We start from the raw sequence: 24,133 nt of genomic DNA, 5'->3' as shown, positions 1-24,133 counted from the left end.
GATGTTTGGTTTTCTGTTCCTGCATTAGTTTGCTGAGAATAATGGCTTCCAGTTTCATCCATGTCCCCGCAAAGGCCATGATCTGATTCTTTCTTATGGCCGCATAGTATTCCATGGTGTATATGTAGCACATTTTCTTTATCCAGGCTATCATTGGTGGGCATTTGGGTTGATTCCACATCTTTGCTACTGATGAATAGTGCTTCAATGAACATACATGTGCATGTATCTTTATAATATAATGATTTCTATTCCTTTGGGTATATACCCAGTCATGGGATTGCTGGGTCAAATGGTATTTCCAGTTCTAAATATTTAAGGAATTGCCACACTGTTTTCCACAATGGTTGGAAATTATATTCCTACCAACAATGTAAAAGCATTCCTATGTCTCTGCAACCTCACCAGCATTTGTTGTTTCTTGACTTTTTAATAATTGCCATTCTGACTGGTGTGAGATGGTATCTCATTGTGGTTTTGATTTGCATTTCTCTAATGATCAGTGATGTTGAACTATTTTTCATATGTTTGTTGGCTGCACGTATGTCTTTTTTTGAGAAGTATCTGTTCATATCCTTGGCCCACTTTTTAATGGGGTTGTTTTTTCTTGTAAATTTGCTTAAGTTCTTTGTAGATTCTGGATATCAGCCCCTTGTCAGATGGATAGATGGCAAAAATTTTCTCCCATTCTGTCAGTTGTCTGTTCGCTCTGATGACAGTTTCATTTGCTGTGCAGAAGCTCTTCCGATTAATTAGACCCCATTCGTCAATTTTTGCTTTTGTTGCAATTGCTTTAGGCGATTTCATCATAAAGACTTGGCTCATGCCTATGTCCTGAATGGTATTGACTAGATTTTCTTCTAGGGTTTTTATAGTTTTGAGTTTTACATTTAAGTCTTAATCCACCTTGAGTTAATTTTTGTATAAAGTGTAAGGAAGGGATCCAGTTTCAATTTTCTGCATATGGCTAGCCAGTTCTCTCAGCACCATTTATTAAACAGAGAATGCTTTGTCCATTGCCAAGCACTTCTTATATAAAGGTACCATGTTTATAGCTTTATTTGTATTATCTGGTTTAATCCCTGTGGCCACATTATGAGGGAGGCACTATGATTCTAATCATACGATATGAAATGACTTGCCTAAGTTGACCCAGCTAGTAAGTGGGGAATGTTACACACAGCCTATAGAATGGGCTAAATAATTCCCATGCACCTGATGCAAAACTAGGCATGTACAGTGAAATTTCCTCAAGTAACAAGTACTCACTGGATGACTTAGCCGAAGCGGGAGAGCTCTCAGATCTGTATCTCCAGGAGAACATATAGCACCTTGTACTAGGGGTGAGGCTCCTGGGTTCTAGTCTCAACTTCAGCTAATTCTACTTGGTTTATACACTGGCTAAGCATTGGCATCTTTCTCAGGTCTCCTAAATGAGAAGACACCATTTTGCAGGGTCATTGGGAAGAAGAAATGATTATTATAGGTGGAAGTGCTTTGAAAATGACAAGATCTACCATGAATGTTATGTGTATTCCTGACGGCTTTTCAAGTTCCAACTTGAGGAAAGAATAATGGTTCCAAGGAAGTGAGAAATATAATAAAAGCTAACACTGACTGAGAGTTACGGTGTCCCAGGTACTGCTGTAACTGTTTGACATGTAGTAATTTAATCAGTCCTCATGAGAACCCTCTGAAGGAAGTGGCTACATCTCCTTTTTATAAACTGGGAAACTGAGCTGCAGGAGGAATAATAATGTGCTCAAGATCCCATGCTGGCATATAGAGTCTGGATTTGAACCAGAAAAGCTGGCTCCATAGCCTTTGCTTTTAAAGTCATTTTGCCAGTGAGCCTCCATTCATGCAATTCTAGACCTGAGTGGTTACCACTCTTGGTGTGACATAGCAGAGACAGATGCAGTTTAAACACTGGCTCCTTACTTACTAGCTCTAGTGTGTAAAATCCTAATCATATAACTGAGACAGTTTTCTGGAGAAATGGGGATGATTATACCTGCTCTGGGTGTGGTAGGCAGAATTCTAACATGGTCCCCCAAATTTCTACCACCTGATATATACACACTTCCTCTCAGTTATTCAATCAAACTGGTTGTATTTGAATTCAAACTCACTTCTTTCTTGCCTTGTGACTTTAACATTTAACTTCTCTAATTCTGTTTTCTTATCTGTAGCTGCACTTCATGGGGTGGGGTGGGGAAGAAAGATTTGCTCTATACTCCCCTCCTTCAGATGTGAATCACTGACTCTAAGGCTACCAAGTGGTGTCACTGCACCCATTGAGCAACTGGAGTCTGAAGTGACAGACTGGGGCTGGGGAAAGGCAGAATCACAGCAGCAGCCATTCCCGTTCATCTACTTAACATTCCGAGTGCTGCTAAGTAAAGCTTATGGTGAATTTACAGGCGCTCAACTGCCACAGGTGCCTTCTATGTGAGTGCAGTGCCATGGCAAAAGATTAAGAGTCCTTTTATTAAGTCCCTACAATGCTTGAGGGGACAATAATTGTGTCGAGTGGAAGTTGAGGGAGAAGGCTGAAAACGGAAGGTCAAAACAAGGCTCCTTGAAGCCATGTAAACTACTTGTTTTCATAACACATGGGAAAGGCAGAGGAAAAAAGTCCCAAGTCAATAGAAATAACATATGCAAGCTGTTTAACCATTACAGGAAACATTAGAACATGGCACTGACAACTATATTGGAAGAATGTTTGATCACCTTTATCAAGGATTGTGTGGATCTGATATCTCAATGTTTGATTTTGGCATCCATACTGGGTGGTTGATCCATTATGTTATTTTGTTCTGCTCTGCAAAGCCTTTAGAGGGGGAAATAAAGTGATTTGGCCTGTTCATGTCTTTTCTGAAAGAAAACATGTGCCAACTGAAAGTCTAGTGGGAGCTTGTTTGGGACTTAGAAAACAAAGGTACATTACCATTGTTACCAGGATCATGTCAGAGAGCCTGGACCAAAGAGGGCAAAGGAGGCCTGACCTCCTGCAGACCTGCAAGGAAAGAATTTTCTCCTCTCTTAAAGAGATTATTGAAATCATGTCTGCCATTTCACCCCTAAATGGAAGTTGCCTGTTTACACAACATTATTGCCTTACTGATACGCACAGCACTTGGAGATTAGGTAACTGATTGCAGACGGTTTGAGGAAGAGATGAGATCTGTGCTCCAGTTAAAGTCCTGTTAAAACACAAACCAGACATAATTCTTTCATTCGGGCATCACACAGTGACATATTTTGACTCACTGATGTTAAGACTGATCAAGCTCTAGCGGCAGTGTATGTATGTTCTGGGCGAAGTCAAGAGTCTACTCAGTACTTACAGACTCTCCAGGTTTGCAGTTCCAGTTAAATCAGGAAATTCAGTTATTTGTGAGGCACCATTCAGAGTCCTAGAAGGAGGAGTATATGAGTATTACTGGCAGAAGATTCTAGACAGGGGTAATTTTTATTGCCATTTTCAAAGGACTTCAACCTATAATACTCATCTGGCTTTTCATAGCAACCCTGTAAAGGGTAAGTGATCCGTAAGAGACATAGAAACTTACAGTGTTCTTAGTTCAGGTAAATGTTGAAAAGCAGATCTCCCAACAAACTGGATGGGATTGTCATAGAAATGTCTAAAAGAAAGCCAAACAGCAATTAATATCTTAGTATAACATTTGAAAGATGAATATCTGTTCAAAATTTGAACAAATACATTAAATGTACTTATGTAATTTTTGATTATACTGTATTACATAACATTCCCAATTCCTTGGTTTCAGGCAAACCTCAAAAGTGTTTTGACTCACAGTATGAGACTTCTGGTAGGGAATCTGTACTATATAAAATTGAAGATTTCTGACAGCAAAGGAGATATGAGTGATAGTTACTAAGGAGAAAAGCAAGTAAACTGAACACTTAACAGTTTCCCTCCAACATCTGTAGAATATCCACTGAGTGGCAAAAAGGTAATTCAAAGTACTGGCCATGAGATCATTAATTAATGAAAGATGAAGTCTATCTATCAGTATCTACTGAAGGTTATTATATCTGCTGGTCACCATAACATACACAAGAGACTCATCAAATTATTGGAGAGGAAATGAGCTATTCTGGCATATGTCTATTAGAATTTTCTTGAATTAATTATTGTTTTAAAAGGTAAGATATTATTAGAGCTTAAAAAATATTTTGTTTTACAGATGTTTTCACTGTAGTGGTATTTGAACTGCCTTGTCAATGGAGTGCCATATACTTTTTAGCTGAGTCTTTCTTCTAGTCCAACTAAACTCTACAAATATTCATTGTCTACCATGTTTAAAGTATGAGGGTAGGTATGTGAGGATTTAAATATTGATTTATTAAAAAGCTGTCACTGGGTAACTACTTTGGGCCTGGCATTACACTAGATGCTGGGGGTTTGAAGAAGAATGATAAGATGTTCCTGCGGTAAAGGAGCCTGGATTCAGCTGGGATAAAGCAAATGAATAACAGCATATCACTTTCTATTTAACAAAGCTCTTGCATATATATATATATAAGCTCTTGCATATATATATACACACACATATGTGTGTGTATATATATTTAACAAAGTCCTTGCATGTATGCACATACATGTGTGTGTGTGTATATATATGCAAAAGCTTATATATATATGCAAGAGCTTTGTTAAATAGAAAGTGTATATATATATATGCAAAAGCATATATATATATATGCTCAATTGATCCATGCAACAACTTTATAAGAGTCATAGTGTAGATACTATTTTCTTCACTTTTGGAGGAGAAAATTGAGGCTCAGATACCTTGGCAAGCTCATTACCTCCCAGAGCCTCAATTTTCTAATTTGTTAAGCTGAGATAATAATGCTTAGTGGTACGGTTTGCATAAGAATTAAAAGAGCTAATGCATGTGTAACATTTGAAACAGAACCTGGGATACAGTTGTTACCCAACAAACCTAAATCCTCTTCTGTCCTCCTACCCACTGAGCTCTTCTTTTCTCTTGGGATGAATCAGTAAGAGAAAGAGCTAGAGTTGGAATTTGGACCTTATGATGAAAAAATGGAGCTTTCCTCTTACTATCTTATTAGCTCTTAGCTATACCATGTACTTGTATGCATATAATTGTGTTCACATACATGTACATATATATATACACACACGCGCTATATATGTGTGTGTATATATACACACACACACTATATATATGTGTATATATATACACACACACACTGGGCAGGTATGAATATACATGTTTGTGTGCATAAGGCAGAAGTATCATAAACACACAGAAGGAGTTTTAGGGTTCTCAGGAGGGAACTCTCTCATATGTTCGGGAGAGATTATAAAAAACTTCAAGAAATGGCATTTGAAATGGGCCCTGAAAGACAGAATTTCAAGACGCATAGTGAGGGAATGGGATTGTAGGAGCAAAGGAAATAAGAAAAGAGCTTTGTTCCATGAACGTAACTTAGTCAGTCTGGTTTATGATTTAGGGTGATTGAGAAGAGCTTTGGGGAACTGGTTGAGAAGGTTGGCTTAGGCAATGTGTAGCCTTAGGCTGTGAATGTTAGGGTGAGGAGTTTGAATTAGTGTAAATAGGCATCCTGAACACACGTTTCACAGCAGGAGCAACAAGATGGTTGCTGTGCTTCAAGGAAGATGACCCCGCCAACAGTGAAGGGAGGGAGGCCAGCCTCATGCAGACTGGTGAAAATCTAGATGTCATGGCTGGCAGAGAGGCTGGTGCAGTGGAGGTCTGGAGGTATGGATAGGACGGGGACTACAGAGGTGGAAATGAGGAGTGGGTAGCCAACTGGACCTGGAAAGCATTCACAGAAATGCAGGCTTTGAAGAGATGGAAACAGATGCAGAAGCAAAGAGAGGACAGTTTCAGGGAGAAAGTGGCTACTACTGTCAAATAGTGGATAGGAGCTCTAATACTTATGGTAGGGGGCTGGGGGGTGCGCTGCTAGTTCCTCGGGGAGTATTAGCATATCAAAAGAGTGATGAAAAACCAGTACTGTGGCTGCAGAAGGAGGAGCAAAGGCAATGTCATTTGCCAACCTCTTAATATGCAAATACTCTCTAATGAGGGCTAATGTTTATTGTCAATACACTTTAAAACTCTTAGTTTGGCAAAATATTGCCAGAACATTTCAGAAACAATGAATAGTTTTTTTCTTCCAGTTGTCAGGGCTAATTGGGACTCCTGCTCATTTGTGACAAATAACACATGGTTCCAGAAAGCCCGTCAATCCAGTTGGCACAGGACCAACATCTGCCGAGAAGTGCCCCTAGAGTCATGTTTAACAGTTGTCCTTACTCTCCTCCTCTATATTCAGGCTTCTCATTCACAGCCTCAGGTTTGATGGTGTCCCAAACCTGCCTTGGAGAGGAGCCTTTTGTCTAAGAGCCAGCCTCATACTCATAACTATATATCATCATTCTTCTGTATTAAATGTGAAACATAATGTTAGTTATACTTTGTAGTTGTAACTCTATTTTATTATTTTGTTTGAGACAGGGCTCTGTTGCCCATGGTGGACTTCAGAGGCGTGATCATAGCTCACTGTAACCTCCAACTCTTGGGCTCAAGTGATCCTCCTGCACTGGCCTCCCAAAGTGTTAGAATTACAGGCATGAGTCACAGTACCTGGCCTATTTTATTCTTTTATGGCATATAAATCCTCATATACACCTTTCTAAAACATTATTTATCTTTCTAGATTTACATCCCAGTTTGTATAAATGTGATGTTTGGGCATAATAATGAATGAAGATAGAGGCTTAGCACAAAACAGGATAAACCTCCTACCATCAATTTAGGCTGGAGTCTATTGCTGTAAAAGACATCTATTTGTATATAATAATTTATATTTCTAGTATACTCGGGTTTAAGTTCAGAATGACTATGCAGACTTGACATTAATGCTCTAAAAATCGGTTTTATTCCTTGGAAAATAGAGGTAATAAAAAGCGTTATACAAGATTATTTTAAAGATACCTAGCACATCTGGAGATACAAATCATAATGTGATCTTTAAAAAAATCTTTTATATTATTTCAATGTTCAGCTAGAACCTGGCAAAATGCATGCGTATATACCTTTCTGTATGAGCTCTTAGATTGACTGAGACGAAACTCAAGCAAATATAGAATATTCATTGTATTTAAAAGTATAATATATGCTATATTTCAGGATGGAGAAACCAAAAAGCATTATAGTCACTTACATTGTAATAAGAGAAGGGTTGCCTACAAATGCTTTCTCAGGTATTGACCTGATATTGTTGCTATGAAATCCTCTAGAAAGAGAAAAAACATTATAAAAAATCATGTGTGGAGTAAAATTATTTAATAGAATCCCCCACCCTGACCACAGTGGCAATAATCAGAACCTTTAGTAACCAGAGGACAACGTTAAATTCCTCTATGCATCTTGAAACTTAGGTGCCGTTATTTACTCTCTAGGGGATAAAAAAAAGTCATGTGCTGTCATCTTAAAGGAGAAATAAAGAATCTGAAAATAATAACTGCACTTCATGAAAACTCACAATCTAATGTTATAAGAAGAAAACCTGTTAATATCCAACAGAGCATCATTGTATAAAAGCAGGAGAGAGTGGAAACCATTTTTGGAGAGATTATGATCACTCCTCCTGACCCCATTTGAAGCTAGAAGAGAAAATTGACTTAAGCTGCAGTGAAGTAAAGATTTAAGTAGTCTCCTTATAAGGACAAAATTTTCTGACTTGAAGAAAGGTGCCCTGGCTCAGTGAGTCTGTAGTTATAAGCTGATTATCATCTGTTGTTGTTGATGTTGTCTGAATGGCAGAGAAGCAGATTCAAGGATCTTTGGAGGTTATTTGGGCCTGTGGCTGTATGAGGTGACCCTATGCCACGAAGCCCAGCTAAGCCACACATGGGGTTTCCTGAGTCAGAACACCCTAAGGGTTTTTCTTATAAACAAGCTCCTCTGTGTCTCCTTTAGCTGTAGGTCTTATTTCTCACTGCTAGGGAAATGAGGTTCTATGTTTATTTTCCTTTCCAAGTGTTAGAACATTACTCACATAGGTTATTTATCTTTTTAGATACAAAAAAGCTAATTAAATTTTATCATCTAAAAGGCAGTATATGCAACCCAGTGGCTGAAAGTCAGCTTTTCTTTAGTAAAATTATGGGGCTTTAGAATTAAATAAGATTCATTAAACATTTACAAATGAAATACAGTTGACCCTTGCACAAAATGGGTTTAAACTGCATGGATCCACTTTTTGTTGTTGTTGTTGAGACAGAATCTTGCTCTGTCTCCCAGGCTGGAGTGCAGCCGTGCAATCTTGACTCACTGCAATCCCCGCCCCTCTGGTTCAGAGCAATTCTCGTGCCTCAGCCTCCCAAGAAGCTGGGATTACAGGCATGTGCCACCAGGCCCGGCAAATTTTTGTATTTTTAGTAGAGACGGGGTTTTACCATGTTGGCCAGGCTGGTCTCGAACACCTGGCCTCAAGTAACCTGCCTGCCTTGGCCTCCCAAAGTGCTGGGATTACAGGCATGACTACTGCCTGCGTGGCTCCACTTATACGTGGGTTTTCTTCAGCCTCTGCCACCCCTGAGATAACAAGACAAACATCTCCTCTTCCTCCTCAGCCTCCTCAATGTGAAGATGACAGGGATGAAGACCTTTATGATGATACAATTCCACGTAATAAATAGTAAATACATTTTCTCTTCCTTAGGATTTTTTAAATAACATTTTCTTTTCTCTAGCTTACTTTTATAAGAATACAGTACAGAATACATATACAAAATATGTGTTAATGGACTGTTTATGTTATTGGTAAGGCGTCTGGCCAACATTAGGCTATTAGTAGTCAAGTTTTTAAGGAGTCAAAAGTTTTACGTGGGTTTTCTACTGTGCAAGGGTTGGTGTCCCTAACCCTGAGTTGTTCAAGGGTCAGCTGCAATGTATGTGAATGCATCTCATACTTTACTAGGCACAGACAGTTTGATTCATCTATTTCTAGACTTATGCAACCCAGAAATGTTCAAGTTCTCAGAAATGCTCAGCAACTAAATTCCATTTTAGTTCTATACTAAAAATCTACAAATATATAAAGTATATAAATGTTGGGAGAGTATGTATGGCTTAGAAAAAGAGAAAAGAATATGACTTACAGAAATATATGTATTTCTTTTATATATATGTTAGAGAAACCCAGCATAAATAAAAAATATTATCTGGTATTTGCTAGAGATAGAATCAATTAAAATATATTTCAAGAGTACTTTATCATTATTTATATAAAGTTAAAATTTTCTAGCAAATCATATTATGTAAAACAATCACATGTATTTTTAAATAAATTCACAAAAGGATAAAGTTCTCCCATTAAAATTGTCCTAAATACTTACAGTTCTTTAAGGTTGGAGAGTGTTCTAATTGCAGTGGGGAATTCATCAAGGTTATTGTAATTTAAATCTCTGAAAATGAGTAAACAGTATTTTCAGTTTTTTATTTAAAACTTCATATATACTCTACAAGGAAAGTTAACATGCTATTCCAATGAACCCATATGACTAATGGAAGTTCTCGTTGCTTTTGTTGATGGAAAGAGATTTTCTTGGCTTGTTGACTACCAACATTCTGTAAGTATCTGCATTAAAATGGTCATTTGACTAATCATAAGAAATTTGAGAGTCAAGGCTCAATGGCACTGGGGCGTCTCAAAAAGAAAGAGAGTGTGCCGGAGCATTAGCTTCTAAGTAGGAAAGATGTGTCTTTGACCAGGTGTTGATGGCTGCCTGATGGAGCTCTTCAACTGAACCCGGCTCACTAATTGGCCATTGTGAATTTGCACTCCTCAGGGCTCCTGGATCACATCCCTTTTCTTGTTCCCTCCTTCACTCCCTTGTGACATGACATCTTGCAGGGCTGCTTTGTCTTTGACTTTCACAGGGTTCCCACATCCCTCCCAGCCTGAAGTCCAGGATGAATCTTACTTCTGGAGAAGTTTCTGTGAGACAGGGTACTCTCAGAAAGGAATTTTGTCTAGAATTTCTTCAGTGTCGTAAATGATTCAGAAATAGGATGTTTTCTTTGATCTGTGCAGCAAAGTTCTATGTTATTCCTCATGACCAGAGATGAAGTGGTCAAATTATCTCAAATCATTAGTTTCTGTATCTGTTATAGCACAATTGGCTTTTCAATTTCATTACTCACAAGTGCTTTACAGACTTACTCTACCTTCTATCTAGATCTTTGTATGAAAAAGTAATTGCCTCCTGGTCTCTGGGAATGGCAGATTTCCCAGATGACGCAGAAAAACCTTTTGGTCAGGCAATCACATGTGGTTAGATTATCCTCTGTGGAGAATTGCTATTTAATTTTAAGAGAGAGATAATCTGACTGAGTTAAACATGAATCAAGGTTCCTACTTGTCTGGCACAAACCATCCTTAAGCTATACTGCAGGCAGGAAACGCGTGTCTTTTGTAGACATAAATTTTCTTCCTGTTTGTAAATCTCTCCAGATGCTCTGTTTTGATTAAACAAGGATTGGGCCCTTATAAATTACTTGGATTTCTAGTGAGGGAAAGGAAGAGGCTGGAAATAACCAAATTGCTTATCCTCTGTAGCCCTGGGCATGGTAGGGGAAGGAGAGACAATAAGACTCACATGAACGTTTCCCTGACATGTTTTGCTCTATGTTATTTACATGCAATCCTGGGTCCTTACCCCAAAGATTGAGGGAGGGGAAAAAAAAGACTATTTATGGAAATACCCATCAAAGCCCATCTTGTTTTTCATTCCTGTTATTGTTCAAAAGGGCTGGAAGGTGATTTCCATTGGTGAGATTTCTGAGCCCAGCCCTGTGTAGATAAGAGTTCTAATTTTTCCTAGCAGCTGATGGGAACTGCTTGTCTATGCCATTAAGTTGATGTAAAGGTCCTGCCTGGATGAGTTCATCTTTGCCACCTAAGAGGAAACACAGGGTGACTTAACCCTGGAAAGAGCTGTTAGCGCTCATAGGCTAGAAGAAGAATACCATCAACACAGGGTCCCTCAGGAAATTAGTAACCCAGATCTGGTTAGAAGCTAAATTGATCATGAACAAATTGCTAAGCTCTGTATGCAGATGAACAGTGGGCCCCAAGGGCACAGGAGAAGTGGTCTTTGGTCTTTGCATTTTGCGGTTCTGGTCAGAGCCAGCATTGCAGATTCAGTGACCTGTGTGGTTTATTGCATTTGTGTATTAAAAATGTGAGGGTAGGGATGGTGACATGGCTGCAACCACCCTCCTCTCCCAGCACACTCAGGACCCTCCCTGCCTGTCACCTCACTCTCATCACACCTTTCTCAACAGGGCAATGAAGAGCGTCTCCTCCCCCGGGAAAAGCCTGGGTCCTTGCTGTGGCCCACAAGAACCTCTACCTTGGCTCTGTGAGAGTGTCTAGGATATGGTCAGCTGACTGGACTCTATTTTTACTATAGGTACCAATTAAGAACTGAACTTTTGACTTATTCTTTGGAAGTAGTATATAGTAGTAAACATGGATTTCAGAATCAGACTAGAGGAGGAAGCAAATCTCAGTTCTGCTACTGACTAGATATGTAATAACTTTACCTCGCTAGAGCCTAAAATGGGATACTGTAAGAAGTAATTAAAACAATGTATGCCAAATGCTAAGTGCAATATTTGATTATAGATATACTCAATAAATAGTAGCTATTATTACTTTTCACCTTTTTTTCTTTTTTTTGAGACAAGGTCTTGCTCTGTCACCCAGGTTGGAGTGCAGTGGCATGATCACAGCTCACTGCAGCCTCAAATTCCTGGGCTCAAGCGATCCTCCCGCATTGGCCTCCCAAGTGTTAGGATTACAGGCACGAGCCACCATGCCCTGTCCCTTTTTCATCTTTTGAATTGCTTTAGCATGAGCTGTCACTGTTTCCTAATGAGATGCCTGTTCATCTGAGATGGAAGACGCAGGCATTGGCCTGGCCTGCATCCTCTCATTCAGCAGGGAGTACCAGACTCATGAACAGTGAGCCTGAGTGATCCTTGACAGAGACTACACGTTTCTAAGCAAATAGTCACTGCGCAGTAGAGAACATCTCATTTAATCTATAATGATTCTAACTAATTTATCACTCTCATTAGATTAAAATAAAATCCCAGTTTTATTGTTCAGCCCTGTGAGGGTTGTGTGTGCAAGATAATGCCACTGTAAATATCTGTTGAAAGCTTAGGCAATTAACCAAACCAAACAAAGTCTGGCTTTAAGGCTATTTTGATTCTTTCAGAATATTCATGAAAATACTGAAAAAAGGGAAACAAATAAAAGGTCAACTCACAAAGTCTCCAGGCTGTGGAGCCCATCAAAGCATTTCTTTCCCAGGGAGTGGATTCTATTGTTATGGAGATGTCTGCAGTAGAACATTACAGATAGTTAGGAAGACACATTGCACAGAGCACACTTACCATTTTGATAGCTTAAATCCAAAGAAATGTACACTGAAGAATGCACTAATTATAAGAAGCTAACTTAAAAAATGGCTATATGCTGCATTCACTCATACCACAGATGATTCTATACCACAGAATTTTAAAAACAGTCACAGTTTTTTACCTTTTAGCTTTGGGACATCAGGGTATGTATAATAATATGAGCAACACAATTGGTATAAGTAAGTTTGGGTTTCAAGGCTTTCAAAAAAATTTTTTAAGTTCAGGGGTGCATGTGCAGGTTTGTTATGCAGGTAAACTTGTGTAATGGGGGTCTATTGTAAAGATTATTTCATCATCCAGGTATTAAGCCTAGTACCCACTAGTTATTTTCCTGATCTTCTCCCTCCTCCCACCTTCCACCCTCTGATAGGTCCCAGTGTGTGTTGTTCTGCTCTGTGTCCATGTGTGCTCCCATCATTTAACTCCCACTTCTAAGTGAGAACATTCAGTATTTGGTTTTCTGTTCCTGCGTTAGTTTGCTAAGGGTAACGGCCTCCATCCATGTTCCTGCAAAGGACATGATCTTGTTCTTTTTTATGGCTGCATAGTATTCCATGGTGTATATGTACCACATTTTCTCTTATCCAGTCTATCACTGATGGGCATTTAGGTTGATTCCATGTCTTTGCTATTGTGAAGAGTGCTGCAGTGAACATACACATGCATGTGTCTTTATAATAGAATGATTTCTATTCCTTTGGGTATATACCCAGTAATGGGATTGCTGGGTCAAATGGTATTTCTGTCTTTAGGTCTTTGAGGAGTTGCCACACTGTCTTCCACAATGGTTGAACTAATTTACATTCTCAAGGTATATTTGTAAGCATAGTTTGTTCAGCATGGCTTTGGGATATAGGATGTTAAGCAGTGATACTGACCATCATTGACACCTGGAGGATAGATGTAGCAAGCACATTTTCCAATAAAGCTGAAAGCATATAATGGCTACCTTCCCAGGGCAGGGGCACAGGTTAACAGGAAACAACAATTTCAGTCACAGGCAATGGTGATCAGATTTTTCTGCTACCCAAGGAGATTAGTTATCTTGACACAGTATTAGTGTATATAATTGTCATCTTTGGCTCAAATGGTAAGTCAGTTAGGTCAGAGCCAGTGAGAACAGCTGTGCACAACTGAAAACTGGACCAACTCTCAAAAGGCTTTTAGAAAATGGGCTTAAGGAGGACAAGGTTTAAAAGTGTAGCTGGATCTGTATAAATCCATTTCCTCTAGTGGAGGAAAAGAAATTAAAGCATATATCCAGCTTCTGGTGGGTCAGTAGCATCATCTTTATATGTGAAATTCAGTGTAGAAATTTCTAATATCACAAAATTTCTTTTCCTTCTATGCTAAGATTTTTGTTCTAATAAATAAATTTTCATTTTAGGTGAGATTTATGTAACATTCATTGAGGATCTTCTACATGCAGCATATGAGGAAGGAGATTGAGGGGAACCTAAAAAGATAAATAAGATATTGTCCAGCCCTCAAAGGAGTATATACTACAGTGCAAGGGACAGACATGTCATCAGGTGGAATGATTGAAGGAAGCGGTGGGTCAGTGGGTGGGCATGAAACAAAGAGAGAAATAGTGAGACAAAGCCTTCCTCGATGATTGGTAATTATATTATACATGTGAGGGTCATATTGCTACATTTTTAAAGAAGACTGATTATTTTTCAAACTATTACTTCTTTGAGAATCATTTTTTGATTCACTAAAATAATGAAATCTAGACATACGGGGGGAAAAGCTGTGCAAATGCATAACATGCTGTCAATTAAACCACCTTTGCAAAAATACAACGGTGAGAAAAATATGACAATGAAAGAGATCTAACCTAACCGACTCCATCTTGCCTTTAACCTCCAAGCTGCCCTTGTCTATTCCTGGGCGTAGGCTGAACTAACTTTGGGAGGAATTTAGTTTATAGTTTAACTTTGAAACAAAATGATAACAGCCTGTTTCCAAAACAAACTCTCTCCTTGCCTGGGGACCAGACTGCCTTTGTAAAAGTAACAAATTAGCCACAGATTAGAAATTATGGTTTAGGAGTCATGTAGCCAGAGGCCACAAGACTCCTAACCTCTGAGTTGTTCCTATGGATAACATCGCTATTGTTTAAAACTTAAGATTGGTGTTCAAGATATTTTTCAGACCGTGCATTCTGATAGATCAGATGGAACCACCCAGATGGGTAAACTGGCCCATCTGCTCTTAAGGCCCTCACCCAGGACTGACTCAGAGCAAGAGGACAACTTCAACCCCCTATGATTTCATCCCTGACCCAACAAATCAGCATTCCCCATTCCCTAGCTCCCTGCTAGCCAAACTATCTTTGAAAAAATTCTTGCCTCTGAATTTTCAGGGAGGTTGATTTGAGTAATAATAAAACTCTAGTCCTCCATTGAGCTGGCTGTATGTGTGTTAAACTTTTATTTTTATTTTTTTATTTTTTTTTGAGACAGAGTCTCACTCTCTTCTCCAGGCTGGAGTGCAGTGGCACAATCTTGGCTCACTGCAACCTCGGCCTCTTGGGTTCAAGTGATCCTCCTGCCTCAGCCTCCCTAATAGCTGGGATTACAAGCGTGTGCCACCATGCCCAGCTAATTTTTGTATTTTTAGTAGAGGTGGGGTTTCACCATGTTGGCCAGGCTGGCCTTGAACTCCTGACCTCAAGTGATCCACCCATCTTGGCCTCGCAAAGTGCTGGGATTACAGGCGTGAGCCACCATGCCGGCCTTGTGTGTTACTCTTTATTGCAATTCTCTTGTCTTAATAAATCGCCTCTATTTGGGCAGTGGGCAAAATGAACTCATTGAGCAGTTACATCATTTGTTCTCATTTCTCTTTCCTTGGTAAGGGTTCAGAAAGTTCTTAGTAGAGAATAAGAAGAGCATCTTTCAATTTGACCTGAATTATCAATCATTTTTAAAAATAAGGAATTTTTATTAACTTAGGTTACTGTACTAACTGTACAGTGCGGTGACTACTTGTGCAATATGTAATGGGCTCCTCTAAGGCAGAGGTCATATTTCATTATCTTTGTATGCCCTGCGGTGCTTGGCACCTAGCAGGTGCTTGATAAGTATTGTTTAAGTCATTTACACAATTGGAGCATTTATAAGTCATTTTGGGGAGGGGCTCAGGAGGTTTTCCTCCCTTAAAATGTCCCCATTTAAGCTTTGAAAAGCCAGCATTTTAAGGCCAAGGTCTTCCAGTGACATTAGAAACTGTTAAAAGAGAGAGCAAAATCAATAAAACTTACAGAACTACCAAGCTGGAGAGGTTTCCAAAGGCATAGTCTGGTATGTGGTGTATTTTGTTCAGGGCCAAGGTCATGGCTTGCAATGCTGATAAACTTCTAAAAGCCTGGACGGGGATTTCTGTTAAAGCGTTGTCATCCAACCACAGGTGCCTCAGGGAATGCAGGCCACTGAAACAGCTTGGGGGCACATAGCTGATGTGGTTAGCATCCAGACGCCTGTGGAAGAAAGAAAGCAAGAGTGGAAAAAAGAGCAAAGCCCAAGCCGAAGGTCAACTTTGCAGGAAAACCCTCCCCATGCATGACGAACAAGAGTGGAACAGGGCCTGGGGTCCCCGGGAGCCCTGACATCCGGAGCGTTTTCTTCTCCAGATGAGCTCTCCTTCTCATTCATGTGTAGACTGTTGCTTCCTAGGTCCTCCGGCTCTAAAATTCCATGGTGCTATGATTCTCTTCCAGGCTTGTAGGTAATGTTCTTTCATGGATGGAAGCGGCCTCCCCTGAGGTATGGAGTTTCAGTGTGATGATCTTTTAGTTTCTTTCTGACACTAGCATAGAGATACCCTTTTCTTCCTCCCACCCTAAGCCAAAAGAATGTCTTTGCTTTCCCTGGCCGTTTTGAACACACTAAATATACTAGTCTAATAGGTTGTTCAGTAAGCTCTGGGAAAAGATTATTTCATTTCAGTATTTGAAGGAACTGAGTTTTTTTGTTTTTGTTTTTGAGAAGAAGTCTCTCGCTCTTGTTGCCCAGCGTGGAGTACAATGGCGCGATCTCGGCTCACTGCAACCTCCATCTCCCGGGTTCAAGCGATTCTCCTGCCTTAGCCTTTCGAGTAGCTGGGACTACAGGCGCCTGCCACCATGCCCAGCTAATTTTTGCATTTTTCGTAGAGACAGGGTTTCACCATGATGACCAGGCTGGTCTCGAACTCCTGACCTCATGCGATTCACCCACCTCGGCCTCCCAAAGTGCTGGGATTACAGGTGTGAGCCACCGCACCCTGCCGAGTAATTTTTTTTAATTTTTAATTTTTTATTTTACTTTAAGTTCTGGGATACATGTGCAGAACGTGCAGGTTTGTTACATGGTTATACATGTGCCATGGTGGTTTGTTGCACCTATCAACACATCATCTAGGTTTTAAGCCCCGCATGCATTAGGTATTTGTCCTAATGCTCTCGCTCCCCTTGACCCCCACCTGCCGACAGGCCCTGGTTTGTGACGTTCCCCTCTCTGTGTGCATGTGTTCTCACTGGAACTGAGTAAGTTTTCATAGACTGCTAGAGACACGCCTCAGGGAAAACAGAGAGGGGGCCCCTCCCTTTTTCTTAGGACAGCACCGAAAAGCCTGAAAACTGCTGGCTCTCTTGCTTATCCTAACCATTTGTGTGAAGAAGATGTTTGTTTTTCTGGCATTCTAAAGGAATAATAAAATTAACAACTTTCCAGCTTTTGCTTCCTTTTCCTACACTCCATTTTCATCTGTTTTAAAATGGGGAAATACATCTAAAAATAAGTCTGGTTAATGAGCTGTTGCCACCTCAAAGCCAGCAGAGGGAGTGCAATACATTTATTTTGCCCCAATCCAACATAAACAGTGGCTATAATGTAAAGGTCCTAACTTTTCGTATGGAAGTGACAAAACTCACATCATTTGCAATTTTCTGTAAGATGTACGAATACTAGAACCACCATCACTCAAACTATGCTTCCAATAGCCCTCACTTGTTTTTTTTTCCCAATCTGCTTTTAAGACCCACACATTTGCATTTTCAAAGATAGGATTAAAAAAAGAAGAGCTGTATTTTAGTGGCCCATGTATTAGGTAGGATTAGAAAATCACAAGTGGATTCTGAAAAATGTTTTCGGAAGCATTTAAGACTAAACAGATGCAGGAAGCACACCAGGATCACAAAATAATCTCCAGCAAACCAAAATTAAACAATTTAGAAATGAAATTCTTTGTTGGGAGGAAGCTCATTTCTATGGAAAGCAGCTTCCTCACTTTTGGTTCACTATGCCACTTCAATCATCTTCTGATTCCTACTTCTACGGACTGAATGGGAAGGAACAAGCAATGCCTCAAAGGCCCTCCCTGAGCCACATTTTGATAATAGCTGAGATAAGGTCACTTGGAGCAAATTTTAAGAGTTGGGTGTCATAGTCCATTTACAACTAAATTTCCAATAGAACAACTATCATTGTAGGCAACAGAAATGCAGCTTTCAAACATCTTAAGGTTTTGTCAACAAATGGAGCCAGAAATGTTTAGAAAACTCAACACCATCTCTCCTTCCTTTCTCTAGCAACAACGTGCTTGGCTTATGCTCACATAAGGTATAATTTCATCAGGAGATAAAGAGGTGATTGCTTTTGTTTGACTAGAAGTAAAGCACACATGTAAGCTCTCCTTAACTATTGCACTGATTAAAGGATAGAGACTTAATAATTTCAGCTTCTACGTTCATGCTGATATGTTGACTGATCATTGCCAGTCGTTTATGCATTGAAAGTATGAGTGGTGGCTGGGCCCGGTGGCTCACACCTGTAATCCCAGCACTTTGAAAAGCTGAGGCGGGCAGATCACCTGAGGTCAGGAGTTCCAGACCAGCCTGGCCAACATGGCGAAACCCCATCTCTATCGAAAATACAAAAAATAGCTGGGCGTGGCAACGCACACCTGTAGTTCCAGCTACTTGGGAGGCTGAGGCAGGAGAATCACTTGAATCCAGGAGGCAGAGGCTGCAGTGAGCCGAGATCATGCCTGGCCAACAGAGTGAGACTCTGTCTTTAAAAAAAAAAAAAAAAAAAAAAGAGTGGTTTCTAAAAGTCTTGGACTGGGCATAGTGGTTCATGCCTGTAATCCCAGAACTTTGGGAGGCCGAGGTCAGGGGTTCAAGACCAGCCTAGCCAACATGGTGAAACCCTATCTCTACTAAAAATACAAAAATTAGGCTGGTGTGGTGGTGCATGCTTGTAATCCCAGCTACTTGGGAGGCTGAAGCACAAGAATTGCTTGAACTCAGGAGGCAGAGGTTGCAGTGAGCCAAGATCTCGCCACTGTATTCCAACCTGGGCAACAGAAAACAAAATAAAAATAAAAAAGTCTTGAAAATGACAAACCTTAAAGTTCATTGCAAACGTTGGGATGCATTTATGGAAAAGGCTCTTTCAGCATGAAGTCATAGGATTGTCTTCTTCAGTATTTTCTGTTGCTACCAAAGTTTCTGCTGTATCTTGAAGTGACCCAGGTATTAGTTCCCAATGTTAATATAGCCGTTTCTCTGGACAGATATTTTTTATGAATCACGTTTCTTTTCCCCCCAGAAAAAAGGATGTAATCTGGCCTCCACACTATCATCTTATACCAATTTGCTATCTGAAATGAAATGAGTAAGACAGGAGAATTCTTCAGAGATCAAACACTCTAAATACTAATATTCCCAGATGTAATGCTCAACAGCGTAGACCTTCAGATGTTCCGAGTGAAGCATCAACACATCTCTCTACTAAACAGTTTCTTCATATAAGTAGCTCTTGATAAATGATACTCCTTCTAAATGCAGTGTTTTAGAGTTCATATCCACCTGACCTCAGTGGTCTAAATCTAGTTCAGGTATATTGTTCACACTCAAAGGCATTATCTGATTTGATTTCCTCCTCCAGCTTTGTTAAGGAATAATTGACAAATAAAAATTGCATATATTTATGGTGTACAATGTGATGTTTTGTTATATGTATATATTGTAAAATGATTAAATCAAGCTAATTAACATATCCATCACCTCACATACTTAACATTTTTTTGTGGTGAGAACATTTAAGATCTAATCTATTAGCAATTTTCAAGTATAAAATACATTATTATTAACTGTAGTCATCATGCCATACAATGGATCTTCAGAAGTTATTCATCCTGTCTAACTGAAGCTTTGTACCCTTTCTCCAACATCTCCCCACTCAACCACTCCCACTCCCAGCCCCTGGCAACCACTATTCTACACTCTGCTTCTATATCTGATTTACTCTTAAGAGAAGATCCCAAGGGTAAACAGGAGTAGAGAATTAATTATCCAGTCACTCATACAGGTGGTTCTTTCACAACACGGTTAAGACTGTGGACAAAGCAGCTGACAGGGCAGAAGCTGTGTCCATTCAGTAAGTAAACAAAGAGTTCATATTATGTCAATCTGGTCTTTTCAGGCAGCTGAACATTCTCTATTCATATATTTGAAAAATGCAATATTTTAGCAGTTGGGTATAAGATAACATCACTATCCAGTACAAGAAGACATATACATACAAAATATGGTTCCATAATAGACTTATTGTCAGTAGCAACAAAAATAACTACATTATATAGTTCTGCTTTTAAGTATTTCTTTGTTATTTCCATTTTATGCAAGTCACAGAGGGTGTGTGTGTAGGCACCTTAGAATCCATAAATTAGTGCAGAGATTTGGAATGGGAAGTTCCAGGTTCCAGCCAATTCTAGAAGCTGTATGACCTTGGCCAAATCAACAGACGTCAGCTTTCACATCTGTAAAACGGGGATAACTCCTCTCTGTCTTATAGGGTTGCTTTATGATTAAGGAAATAACACAACAGGACTTTGTAAATATAAAGTACCTTAATGATTTTAAATATTATTATATGAAGCTGGTTAGCACTTTGTATTGTTGTCTTTTGACCATTGACACCATTCAGAAAAATAAAGGTAAATTCAAATTTTGTTTAAGCAAAAGTGGCTAAAATGAGTGCTGGATTGTCACTGAATTTCAGTTCTGTGAAATGCAGGCTATTTCTTTCAACCCTCATAATAGAAATAATTTAGAGGTGCTTGCATTTAGACTTATAGAAGTCACCCTTATTTTTTCAGCCTTTACTATTATTGCTACGCGTGTGTATACAGACACACACACACACACACAATGCAACAAGGCAAATAGTTTTGTTTCTGACACATCATCAATTACAGTATCTGCATTCTGAAGGTCAAAGAAGTGGTGACATTTTCAGAGAAAGTTTCTAGCAACGATCTTGGCATCTTGGCCATTTAAGCATCCACTGAAATTGTGACAGAAGCAGCCCCAAACCTGTCTGCAGTTATGCGCGGCAAAGTAAAACACTTTCAATGACGAGTGGCCTTGTCTTCATTCAAATGAAAGCTCTTAATTATGATCTTGAAATGCCATCTGAAAAGTGATCACTATATGGGAAATACAGTGATTTTATGTTCCTTTTGGGGGAGGTCTGTTACATATAGTTTATAGTATATAGTATGTATAATTTATAGGTAAAACAAAAATTTTCCCTACATCTTATGCCATCTACAACCACCTACATAATGGGCATGTGGTAAACTGGAAAGTGCACTGAATTAGGAGACTTGAGACACAGATTTAGGTCAAGACACTGTCATTTAATTCCAAGATTTGAGGGCATATTGATGTCTCTCTCTGTGGGCCAATGTTCACATGTATAAGGCAGAATCACATGTCACAGAATTGCTTTGGGAATTAAATGAGAAAATATAAATGTGTTTTGTCAACAGTAAGCATTCTACTGTTGAATGACAGGCTTTATTATTTGAGGAAAACCTTCAAATTTAGGAAGTGGTATCATTTTTTTCCCTCTAAAAGTTTATTTTATTCTTCCTGAAGTTTCTTAACCCTTTATCATTTCACGTCTGTCTATGGGAGATTGCCATTTTCTTGCCATATGGGCTGGTGATTCTCTATTTACCATACATTCTTTAATCAGTACGCTACACTGCATGTTTTAATCAGTATTATAGTAAGGTTTCCATTACAGAGAAAAGAGGATGCACATCTTCTGTGTTAGGCCAGCAATAGAATAGCTGGTGTCCAAAAGGCTAAAATGGCTGAGAAAAAATATTACAACACCTGGTGCAAGAACAGAGTTTTATTAAGTATAAGTCTTTGCAATGTTACTTAGAGGGCTACAGCTGATGAGGAGGGGTCATGGCATGACTTTTGGGTGTGTGTTGAAATCACTCCTTCTCCGGAGGGAGGGCTTGAGGTTGAAGACTCCACAATTACTGACGAGGCTCTGCTGCTCAAGCTGCTTGGCCAAGGGGACTGTCTCTTATGGACCCAGTTGTTGCCTCCCCACCACTGAACCTGGTCAAGAGGCCTCAATAACTGTGAGTATCCAAAGTTAAGTGGAGTCTCGATGACATCACTCACAGATTTCTGGGCTACCTGTTTGTGAGAAATGACTCATCCTCTCCCAGCAGTCTTCAAGGTTTGCATAAAAGTGTTTCTCTGAAATGAGGGTGTTGTAGGCTTTCTGACTGGAGGCGCTAATAATACATGTGCTGTAGAAAGGTCACTCTAATAGCCGTGTGTAGGAGGGCCTGGTGGGAAAGTACATGAACAAGACAGTGGCAGTCATCAGGGTGAGAAAGATGAGTACCTGAAGGAAGTGTGGAAATGGCGAGGAAGGGCCTACTATGAGGGATGTTAAATATGTGGGCCTGGTAGAACTTGGTGAGTCCCCAGATGTGGCCAGTGAGGAAGGTGAGGAAGCTATGGTGAATCAGCATTCTGGCCTGGGCAACTGGATAGATGGAGGCCATGCAAGAACAGAGATGAATGTTACCCAGTATTAGGTAAAATAAAAATAAAACATAACTCCATGTTCACTGTGAATGTGGTTCTGTCATATCAATGTGTTCTACGTGGCAAAGAGCTAGAAGGTAACAGGCAAACTGTTAATATATATATATTTTTTGAGACTGAGTCTCACTCTGTCACCCAGGCTAGAGTGCAGTGGCCCAATCTTGGCTCACTGCAACCTCCACCTTCTGGGTTCAAGCAATTCTCCTGCCTCAGCCTCCTGAGTAGCTGGTATTACAGGTGCATGCCACCACACCCAGCTATTTTTTTTTGTATTTTTAGTAGAGATGGGGTTTCCCCCTGTTTGCCAGGCTGGTCTTGAACTCCTGACCTCTGGTGATCTGCCTACCTCAGCCTCCCAAAGTGCTAGGCCTCAAACAATTAATCTTTTATGTTCAGGCAACCCCACCTGCCCCCGCCACCAAATAAAATAAGCTCATTTTCTTTGTGTTTGAAGTTTTCTTCCTAATATTTCTATGTAAAAATGGTTAATTATGTAAATTTTCTCTTTTACAAGGAACATTTTGCCAAGCTACTCCATACTCCCTGATGAAACTTTCCATTTATAAATGGTGTTATTGTGAAGATTAGAGAATGAGATCATTATTGCTATTGTTGTTCCAGAAAATGGCCCTTTATACATATCTCATATATGACACCTTGTCAATGTATCACACAAACTTATATATTTGTTTAAGAATGTCTTTGATGAGCCATTAACTACAATAAGTAAAGTGTTAGTCAAAAGATAAGCCATTGATCTTGGTTAATTCCATATCTGAGATGACTGTAAAAATGTCAATTATTAACATGGATGACTTGGAGGAAAAAAAAAGCCAAAAGTGTGAAGAATGTTGCAGCTGCATAATACAGTTTATAGGGATTCTTGTAATAAACAGAGTTATGAAGCAATGCATTTTTATGACTGATATTGCTATTTTATATTTGGATGAGCATTGACTTATTTTTTGAGACAGGGTCTCACTCTGTCACTCACGCTGGAGTGCAGTGGCAGGATCTCAGCTCACTGAAACCTCTGCCTCCTGGGTTCAAGTGATTCTTCCACCTCAGCCTCCCGAGCAGAGCAGCTGGGACCACAGGTGTGCACCACCATGCCCAGCTAATTTTTTGTATTTTTTTGGTAGAGATGGGATTTCACCATGTTGGCCAGGTTGGTCTCAAACTCCTGATCTCAAGTGATCCTCCCGCCTCAGCCTCCGAAAGTGCTAGGACTACAGGTGTGAGCCACTGTGCCCGGCTGGATGAGCATTATAAAAATATTTATTTTTATTTTTTTACTTTTGTAGAGATGGAGTCTTGCCATGTTGCCTAGGCTGGTCTTGAACTCCTGGGCTTAAGCAATCCTCCTGCCTCGGCTTCCCAAAGTTCTGGGTTTACAGGTGTGAGTCACGGCTCCCAGCCTGGATGAGCATTTTTAAAAAATAAGTTTTAAAGAAGTGACCAACCCTCTTAAACAGTATATTGTACATTTTGTGAGACCACTTTGAACAAGTCATGATAGCCAAAAAACCACAGCAATTTAGTTCATTTATAAATTTTAAGAAATGAAAGCATTCTTGATTATTATTTTACTTTTTCAATAAAGTAAAAATCGTGTAGTTCTGTATCTGCATATATTACAGTTTAACAAAGTACATACATTTTTTGTTGTGAGAAAATTTACTGCATT

General features: G+C 39.5%; 1 protein-coding gene across 2 annotated transcripts in view; it reads right to left on the bottom strand.

Moving 5' to 3' along the window:
• LGR5 (leucine rich repeat containing G protein-coupled receptor 5) overlaps positions 1–24,133 on the bottom strand; it is a 146,880-nt gene that overhangs the window by 16,095 nt on the left and 106,652 nt on the right. For both annotated transcript variants that reach the window (XM_001117502.5, XM_028829726.2), the window contains exons 5-11: positions 15,802–16,017; positions 12,380–12,451; positions 9,437–9,505; positions 7,258–7,329; positions 3,579–3,650; positions 3,354–3,422; positions 3,138–3,209 (exon numbers count right to left, since the gene is read on the bottom strand). In XM_001117502.5, the coding sequence (XP_001117502.2) occupies positions 3,138–3,209; positions 3,354–3,422; positions 3,579–3,650; positions 7,258–7,329; positions 9,437–9,505; positions 12,380–12,451; positions 15,802–16,017 (642 nt within the window). The remainder of the gene's footprint in view (positions 1–3,137; positions 3,210–3,353; positions 3,423–3,578; positions 3,651–7,257; positions 7,330–9,436; positions 9,506–12,379; positions 12,452–15,801; positions 16,018–24,133) is intronic.

The sequence above is a fragment of the Macaca mulatta genome, chromosome 11 (genome assembly GCF_049350105.2).
Source record: "Macaca mulatta isolate MMU2019108-1 chromosome 11, T2T-MMU8v2.0, whole genome shotgun sequence".
Taxonomy (NCBI): Eukaryota; Metazoa; Chordata; class Mammalia; order Primates; family Cercopithecidae; genus Macaca; species Macaca mulatta.
This window is presented reverse-complemented; position numbering and strand designations above follow the sequence as displayed.